The following is a 10098-nucleotide window of genomic DNA, read 5'->3' as shown; positions in this document are numbered from 1 at the left end:
GATAAGAAGCTCACTCTTATTGGTAATTGGGGGCATGTTCTGTTGTGATTAGTTTTCTGTTTGACAATATTTCATTGGTACCGCCCCCCCGCCCCCCCCCCCCCCCCCACCCCCCCCCACCCCACCCCCCCCACCCCATTTCTCCTTCACCCCCACTCTTCAAAAAACAGCCTTGTTTATTTCACACACGTCCACATCAACAATGTGTCCTGCATATTTAGTGCTTCTTTACATGTCAGTGTGGACTTAAAGTGTAGAGAAAATCCATTCCAATCCATTGTAAATCGTCTGTATAGAGCTTTTCTCGTCTTGATGACCACTCAGATCCAGCGATAGAAGAAACAGTGTCGTGTGCATGTTTAGGGCAAAACAGACACTCTTGACTGATCACCAACAGAAATGTTTTAGTGTAAATCTAGTGTAAATATATTACTCTTAAAGGTGATCTAACAGTTTTTAGTATGCAGGTACTTCATTTTATTAGCACATCTTTTCAATTGTACATGTGTGTGCTTATTTTGAGGCGTCTGACCATCTGATTTAAAGCAAATAGTGCATTTTGTGCTTGAATATCTATCCCAAGCAGCCTTTTATGTTTCTATGATTTCAGTGGTTTGAGGATCAAAAAGTACCTATTCTGCTGAGGCAAAGCAGGTACTTGATGCTCCACATGTTGAATGGTCTACAGTTGGCCATAATTCTCAGATTTCAGGATGGGGATCTGTACGTCTCTGACAACTTCTTAAACCATCTGTTTAGTTTTGAACTCTAAGACTTCGTACATTAAGTAGTTGGTGCAGGTATTTAGGTTGTTCTCATAACAGCAATTTAAATTCATGCTATAAACATTATATTCTGCAGAATGCAAATGCACAGGCACCCACAGACACTTACAACAGATTGTGCTTTGTTGGAGCTTATGTCCTCCCCTTTGTCATAACTGTAGTTTAACATTAGTTCAGACTGCGAAATCTTTTTTAAAACTAAATCTTGTTTTATCCTCTGTATCTAATCAATGATGGTAAATGGGATGTACATGTATTTATATACAGTCTTGATGAGCACTCAAAGTGCTTTACAATACACTTTTTGCCATTCACACACTTATTCATACAGTGCATCTATGTGCAGCACTATCTCTATCACACACTCTCACACACAATGCTGGCATCCCCCTAACCTTCTGGAGTCACAGCCGCCCAAAAATCTCAAACACCAGTGAAGGACTGTAATTTAGTAATAACTTAAAGGTGATAAAGAAGACTTGGTATTTTGTGTTGATTTCCAGAGGAATTTCTTTGAAGATATTGCCTCATTAAAATAACAACAAATATTATTTCTTTAATAATATCCCTTCTCTCACATTTTGAACAACATGCTGCCTGTGAAATGAAATGACTGTAAAATAAACCGTTGCTGGCTTTGTTTTGTGTTGTGATCAGATTAGGTTGAGATTACGCCTCCACCGATCTGATATTCTCAGAATCCCCCTCTGAAAGGTTACCGGCTGCAAAACACTGACGGAAACAGTCATTATGTCATTTCACTGCTTTAGGCACGTGTGTTCATTCTGCTGTACGCTGTGTTTGACATGTAATATGAACCCAGCTGTGTAAAGGCAGGGATTCTCTGTCCTGTGGTGTTCACAGCTCACTACCACATCATTCAGTCTCTTATCCTGATGCATTGGGAATAAGTTGTATTGATTTATTAATTGATTGACATCATTATCCCTGAGGGAAAATTGATTGGCAGTGTGGCTAACCTTTACAATGACGTCATGATCGTACCAAGGATCACTCTGAGTGCCAAAATGTACGTTGTTTTTTTTTTTAACAGTTACTGTTTTAATACACTTTACACTCCTTGCTGCAGCGACAAACCCTCCCCCCAGTGACCACGCACAACATGCTGGATGACGCCACAGACCCCATCCTGTCCAACATAAGGCGCATCGGCCTCTTCAATTCCAGGAACGACCGCGTCAAGGTAGACAGCACATTCTGTATGTGTACTTCATGTTGCGTTTAAATGCTGTTGCAGCTCACACGTAGGCTACGCGTTTAGGCATTTAAGTGAAAAGCACTTTGTAGGCAGAACATAAAAGAAGGTAGCTATCTTTATGGTAGTGGATCTGTTGGTGTTTCTTACTGTTCTTTTATGAGAAGCTAGCCACAGAAACATCCATGGACAGCTTGTTTTAATTTTAATTGGCACAAAAATCATGGATTTAAGGAAAGCAAACACATCTACCTTCTAATTCCACAAACATCTGTCCGTCTATTAGTATGTGGAATGCATTTCTCGCGTTTTGTTCATCTTATCGTCTTCACACTCGAGATGTGTATTCTTAATCAATCAATCAATCAATCAATCAAATTTAGTTTGTAAAGCCCATATTCACAAATCCCAATTTGTCTCATAGGGCTAGTAACTTAATGACCCAGGAAAGTGCAGTGTCAAATCTGAAATGATTGGGACATGTGATACGTTCAGTGTTAATTAAAAAAACACATTGACAATAGAATCTTCATTGCAGCTAAACCAGGTGGGATGAATGAAAAGTTTTCTTACTTCACTTCGCACATAAACAAAAAGCAGTATATTGTAGTTCTGTTTGAGGGGAACTCAATTATGACAAGGAATAATTCTGAAGTAGCTCAGGAACATTAACACAGCCTGTAGCATCCAATAATAACCGCCGATACCATAATATATGTCAATAACATAATAATCTTTCAGTTTTCAATGTAATAAACGCCGATAATGTAGTAACTTGCCAATAACGTAATAACATTTCTGAACCAATAACGTAATAAAGTTTTGCTCATAATGTAATCATTTATTACATTTGTATCATATAATAGGTATATGAAAGAGGAAATAGTAAGGGTAAGTGTCATGGAAGTGTGACACCTTTAGCCCCAAAAAAATCATTATTAGTATATGATTACATTATCGACTACAATTATTCAATTTTTCAAGGATTTTTTAAAAACCCGGCAAATAATGAAACAACCAGCCAATAATGTAATAACTTATTACAATAATATAAAAACTTATCACATTATGGGCAAAAAATGATTACGTTATTGATTCAGATGTGTTATTACGTTATTGGCATGTTACACATTATCGGCTTTTATTACATTTCAAATGGAAATAAAATTAAGTTATTGCCATACATTACATTATTAATAAGGGGCACTGCCCTAGTAAACAACAATTTCACCTGAGATTTTAGCAACAAAAATCTGATTTTTGATGGAACTTTCTTTGGCAAACACGACAATGTTCAGTGAAGTTCATGTCAATCAAGACATGAAATGTTTAGACTAAAGGTAGTGAAAGAGAAAATGTCAGCTTTCAACGTCTGATGACCAAGGACATCTAAGGTAGTGGTTATTGTGCACAAAGTTAAACATTGTGAACAAGAAGAAGCATCGGCCTGAGGGGGGCATTACAAGGTCAAGAGGTCACCAAAACATTAAGATGCATCCCCTGGGAACCATTACAATTCTGTCTGTCCTGTTGAACTGATAAACAGCTAATCAATGCCAATGGTGACGATTCTATCTCTCCTCCTTTCAGATAGTCTTCCACCCTGAGTTCCTCTCTTCCACCAGTCCCCTGCTGCCCATGGACTATGAGGACTTTGTCCGTGGCTGTCACCTTGGAGTGTTCCCCTCCTACTATGAACCATGGGGATACACACCTGGTAGCCATTAAGATTCACATTGCAACATGTTATGTGCACATGCACATCCCACACAAATGCTTCATGTTCCTGAGAATACAGAGGCACTGCAGGAGTTACACTAGTCTCCACAGCAGGCACATGAAGCTATGATCATATACCCCCTGCAGTGTTCTTATCCACTACATCCTTTGCACTGAGGTCAACTGAGGTACACTGTAAACACAGCTCTAAACACTCCCCCAGTGCTCTGACATCTCCACAAATCAACACACTTTATTTCCCAATGTACATGTCATATAAAAAATATATAATTTGCGGCTGCTGTTTATTACTACTAAACTTAGGACTTAACATCCTGATAGCCCCATCTTTACAATTCTGTTGAAATCAGATGTGTAGAAAGTGAATCAGCTCATACTTGACATTAGTTGCTCAAAATGTTTTTATTATATTCAATAAGTCTGGCAGCATTTGTCACATAAACACTTACCTGAAACACTGAAAACAAACCCTTAAGGGCTAAAAAACTATTCAAATGTTTAACTTTGATTAAGCTGCCATTTTTTTTAAAGCAATTAATTAACTATTTGGTCAATGCAATTAGAAAACGGGGAAAAATGCCACAATATTGTGTAGTATAGGGTTTTATAATCAAACGTCTTGTTTTGTTCAATGAACCGTCTAAAACCCAAAATATACAATTCATTCGAAGAATAGGAAAAGCAGAACCTGAATCCATCAGATTTTTGGCTTGAAAAATGACTTCAACTATTAAGTGAAAAAAATATAATCAATCCATGTTGCAGCTCTAAAATAACCTGGCTATTTTCCTAGCTGTGCTGTGTGGTGTTGTGTTCCAGGTGAATGTACTGTAATGGGCATCCCCAGTGTGACCACCAACCTGTCAGGTTTCGGCTGCTTCATGGAGGAGCATGTCTCAGACCCCTCTGCCTATGGTACGGACACACACACACACACACACACACACACACACACACACACACACACACACACACACACAGTTTAGGGCATTACAGTGCATCTGGAATGTATTCACAGCGCTTCACTTTTTCCACATTTTGTTATGTTACAGCCCTATTCCAAAATGGATTAAATTCATTTCTTTCCTCAAACTTCTACACACCATAACCCATAATGATAATGTGAAAAAGGTTTTTCGGAAATTAAAAAAACCCCGAAAAGATCACATGTACATAAGTATTCACAGCCTTTGCCATGACACTCAAAATTTTGCTCAGGTGCATCCTGTATCCACTGATCATCCTTGAGATGTTTCTACAACTTGATTGGAGTCCACCTGTGGTCAATTCAGTTGAATGGACATGATTTGGAAAGGCACACACCTTTCTATATAAGGTCCCACAGTTGACAGTGCATGTCAGAGCACAAACCAAGCCATGAAGTCCAAGGAATTGTCTGTAGACCGCCGAGACAGGATTGTATCGAGGCACAGATCTGGGGAAGGGTACAGAAAAATGTCTGCAGCATTGAAGGTCCCAATGAGCACAGTGGCCTCCATCATCCGTAAATGGAAGAAGTTTGGAACCACCAGGACTCTTCCTAGAGCTGGCCGCCCAGCCAAACTGAGCGATCGGGGGAGAAGGGCCTTAGTCAGGGAGGTGACCAAGAACCCGATGGTCACTCCGACAGAGCTCCAGCGTTGCACTATGAAGAGAGGAGAACCTTCCAGAAGGACAACCATCTCTGCAGCACTCCACCAATCAGGCCTGTATGGTAGAGTGGCCAGACGGAAGCCACTCCTTAGTAAAAGGCACATGACAGCCCGCCTGCAGTTTGCCAAAAGGCACCTGAAGGACTCTCAGAGCATGAGAAACAAAATTCTCTGGTCTGATGAAACAAAGATTGAACTCTTTGGCCTGAATGCCAAGCGTCATGTCTGGAGGAAACCAGGCACCGCTCATCACCTGGCCAATACCATCCCTACAGTGAAGCATGGTGGTGGCAGCATCATGCTGTGGGGATGTTTTTCAGCGGCAGGAACTGGGAGACTAGTCAGGATCGAGGGAAAGATGAATGCAGCAATGTACAGAGACATCCTTGATGAAAATCTGCTCCAGAGCGCTCTGGACCTCAGACTGGGGCGAAGGTTCATCTTCCAACAGGACAACGACCCTAAGCACACAGCCAAGATAACAAAGGAGTGGCTTCGGGACAACTCTGTGAATGTCCTTGAGTGGCCCAGCCAGAGCCCAGACTTGAACCCGATTGAACATCTCTGGAGAGATCTGAAAATGGCTGTGCACCGACGCTCCCCATCCAACCTGATGGAGCTTGAGAGGTCCTGCAAAGAAGAATGGGAGAAACTGCCCAAAAATAGGTGTGCCAAGCTTGTAGCATCATACTCACAAAGACTTGATTGCTGCCAAAGGTGCTTCAACAAAGTATTGAGCAAAGGCTGTGAATACTTATGTACATGTTATATTTTCGTTCTTTATTTCTAATAAATTTGCAAAAATTTTAAACAAACTTTTTTCACTTTGTCATTATGGGTTATTGTGTGTAGAATTTTGAGGAAAAAAATGAATTTAATGCATTTTGGAATAAGGCTGTAACATAACAAAATGTGGAAAAAGTGAAGCGCTGTGAATACTTTCCGGATGCACTGTATATCCTCAAGGACTGACCGTGTTTGTCGTTCTTCTCCTTTCTCCTCTTTCTCTCTCTCTCTCACAGGGGTCTACATTATGGACCGTCGGTTCCGTTCCGCCGATGAGTCCTGTAACCAGCTGACCCAGTTCATGTTCAGCTTCTGCCAGCAGTCACGGCGCCAGCGCATCATCCAACGCAACCGCACAGAGAGGCTGTCTGATCTGCTGGACTGGAGATACCTGGGGCGGGTGAGTTGCTTGATGAGCAGTAGACTGAGTGGTAGACTGTGATATGATGTTTATAAGGCAGTTATTTTAGGTTAATTAGAGGTGAAACTGAGCTGTGGTTGAGACAAAGAGGAGCAAGCACAGTCCAACTCCAGAATGGGGTCCAGACCCAGTTAAAACCTGTTCAATCTGTCACTTTTTTAAAGGGTTAGTATTTACTCAGGACTACATATCAGATGGAGTCTGAAAACCTTTTACAGTGTATTCACCTCCATCTCTTACCCTTCCCTGTCATGCTGTGGTTTGCAATTGTAAAGCTTAAATGTCTTAAAAACAAACTTAAAACAAAAAAGCTTGCATGTGCACTTAACTGTTGTCAAATTGTTGATGCACATCTCTGCTGACTTGTGATTGACAGTTCTACATACATGCCCGCCATCTGGCACTTAGCAGAGCTTTCCCAGAGAAGTTCAACATGGACCCCATCGCCCCTCTGAAGGTGAGCAACACTCTACAAAAAAATGAGAGCGCTTGTGAGTGAGTGAATGAATGAATACCTCCACCTCGGCTCCAGCTGTACAAGCGATTGGTTTCAGTGGCTGCATTTTCACTGCAGCAACTTAAAGTGCTTTCACAGCAGGGACCAGGGTGTAAATTCAGCCCTGGAGAAATCTTTTTTTACCCACCAAAAAGTCCCTGCTCAGGGGTGTGAGTGGTGGGAGGTGGGGGTTGTGTGGTGCTCAGACTTTTATGAAAGTGGAGGAACCTTTCGGGTGAGGTTGGCAAAGCTCATACAATCAGTTTGCCTACTTGACGTCTAGCATTTCATGTGTTTTGAATACTCTCTGTTACTAGTTAGGGCTGCACGATATTAGAAAATCATTCGATATGCGATAACGTTGTTGAACATTGCGATGACGATATGACTTGCGAAACAAATGCTTAGGTATAGGTGTTTTGGGTTGGCTGCTAACATAAATCCCATACAGTGAGTAGCCTATGCAGAAACTGGTCTTTAGACCATGGTGGAAACGTAGGAAAACATCTGCAGCGAACTTTTGATTCCTTTAAAAAAGCTCTGGGTACTTTTAGTTGAATAGTAGCTAACGGTTTAAACATTTTGAAATGGCATCTTGAACCAAGCAACATTTTGAATCTATCCAATTACTTAATGTGCAGTGGGAAATTAGACATATTGTCAAATGTATATTTGGACTTATTCATTTTATCTATCAAACCTTTTCCACCAACAGTTTGACATTTTCTGTTTGTTAAAGCACAATATCTTTGGCTCTACAAAGTGAAATTTACCTTTTTATATTTCCAATTGAAATGTTCTTTGAGAAGCTGTAACACAACCTTCCTCTGCTTCAACATGTATGTACATGATAATCCCTTTCAGAGGGCACAGTGCTGGATTTAATCCACATTTGGCAGGCTGTAATTGACAGTGTAACATTTGGATGAATGACAAGACGTCATTGTGGATGATGCTGAGGTCGAACACTTTTGTTCTAATAAGACCTTCCCCTTTCTACTTTTGCTCTTCCTCCTCTGATTCAAGGACCGTCTGATTCATGATTTTCAGATTTTATTACCATTTGGATATGAAAGTCATAAATAGATTAAATGTGGACCAAAACCGATTTATATGAGAGAGCTATAATTGTCTAGGTGAAAGGGAAGGAGGAAGAGAGGAAAGAAACGGAATGAAGGGGGGAAATAAAGGGGGCAATGGAAGGATGAATGGAAGGAAGGAGAAAAAAAATGGAAGGGAGGAATGGAAGAAAATGGACACAGAAAAGAGAGCAAAAATGGAAAATGAAAGGAAAAAACAATAGATATAACATTGCTGAGTTTGCCGCCGTGTCTGATAGGTTCAAGCTACGAAGCAGCCGATAGTGATGGATAATGTCATTGCAGCAAGTTAAAAAGTCTGTTAGGTGATGTTAATGCAAATAAACTGAAATTCCTATCCGGTACCCTAGCACGATAAAATGATAATCACCCTATTTTGACCACAGACAGAGGGTTTCCGCTACCCCCGCCCCTTCTCAGTGCCCCCCTCTCCCTCAGCCTCCCTCCACTCCACCCCCCACCACAGTGATGCGGAGGACGACGATGACGAGCCCTACAATGAAGACGAGGAGGCTGAGAGGGACCGGCTGAACATCAAATCTCCTTTTGTGCTGGGAGCCTTGCCTAAGGGAAAGAAGCAGCGACCTGGAGAGTCAGTAAACTGAGATTCACTAGACTAGCTTCTGCTCAGTGTGTACAGATGACAGACAAAACAAAACAAATATCTCAATCTGATTATCAGATATACTGCACTGTACTCTAGTTCCCTTTTCCTACTGGAGTAAATGTACCCACTGCCATTACCGACTGTACTTCCACTTCTGCTGCTGCAAGGTCCCAAGAAAACTTTCAAATATATCCGCTACATCCAAGGCTTTGTGGAAGTTTGATGCAACTTTAAACAAAATTAGCATTGTGGTGTTCCCCAAGGCTTTATCCTTGCCCACTGTTGTTTTTAGCATACAATATTCATGTCATTGTCATTATACAGAATAAAGATGTCTTATGTTTTAATTGAATTAAGTAATTGTATCGCCCTTAGTAACTGCTTTAGTGACATTAAAATGCTTCCACAAGTTCTAATCCTGTTTCCCTGTTAATGGTTAACTATTAATTACATAGTAAGCCATCTTTGAGAATGTATTCATCAATATAACTCTCATCTCCTCCTTTAAAACATGAATATGTTTTTGACGACTCATTCTATTCTCAGGGTTGTATAAATAAATGTAGCCATTCGAATTTTATTTGACCCCACAGGTCAACTAGTCCAATTATGCAAAACAATTCTTTTCACAAGCTTGTTGGTTGTAAGCGAGGGTCAGACATACATTTACAGAAACTGTCCTTCAAGGTCCAGTGTGTAGGATTTAGGTGAAAGGGATCTATTGACAGAAATTTAATATAAAATAATCCTAGTGATGTTTTCATGAGTGTGTTTCATCTAAATTATTCAAATTGTTGTTTTATTTACCCTGGAATGGGCCTTTATATTGAAACACTTTATATTTACATCAGTGGGGGGGTCCTCTCTATGGAGGCCGCCATGTTTCTTGTAATAGCCCAGACTGGACAAACTAAACACCTTTTGAGTTTTTATGAAAACTGAAGGCTCCCACAGGTTCTCTTTCATGTTTGGAAGGAGAGGGTGAGGTGAGGGGTATACAGCTGCAACATGACACTTCACCACTAGATGTCACTAAATTCTACACACTGCAACTTTAAGGTCTAACTAACTCTGTCCTCCTCCTCCTCCAATAGACCTCTCGCCACACTTTGAGGGATCCAACACCTTTGGTAGGATCTGATTTGGATCCTTCATATATTCCCCTATTCACTCAGAAATACATCACATTACTGAGGTCGTATAAACTGGACGTACAAATTCCACCTGATATTTTGATTCTTGTTTCTGTAGAATATCTCATGCTGTGTTGTTCATGTGTGAAAGGCATTAGTGAG

The 10098-nt window shown here is 40.6% G+C and overlaps 1 protein-coding gene across 1 annotated transcript in view; it reads left to right on the top strand.

The window, feature by feature from the left end:
• The window catches only part of gys2 (glycogen synthase 2), a 20211-nt gene extending 11394 nt beyond the window's left edge, over positions 1-8817 (top strand). The window contains exons 11-16 of the mRNA XM_034578415.1: positions 1876-1989; positions 3592-3718; positions 4561-4656; positions 6416-6579; positions 6977-7057; positions 8583-8817. Of these exons, the coding sequence (XP_034434306.1) occupies positions 1876-1989; positions 3592-3718; positions 4561-4656; positions 6416-6579; positions 6977-7057; positions 8583-8801 (801 nt within the window). The 3' untranslated portion in view covers positions 8802-8817. The remainder of the gene's footprint in view (positions 1-1875; positions 1990-3591; positions 3719-4560; positions 4657-6415; positions 6580-6976; positions 7058-8582) is intronic.
• Positions 8818-10098: the final 1281 nt, after the last annotated feature.

This window comes from Hippoglossus hippoglossus, chromosome 23 (assembly GCF_009819705.1).
Source record: "Hippoglossus hippoglossus isolate fHipHip1 chromosome 23, fHipHip1.pri, whole genome shotgun sequence".
Taxonomy (NCBI): domain Eukaryota; kingdom Metazoa; phylum Chordata; class Actinopteri; order Pleuronectiformes; family Pleuronectidae; genus Hippoglossus; species Hippoglossus hippoglossus.
The sequence above is the reverse complement of the archived record's forward strand: the minus strand, read 5'-3'. Positions and strand labels throughout refer to the sequence as shown.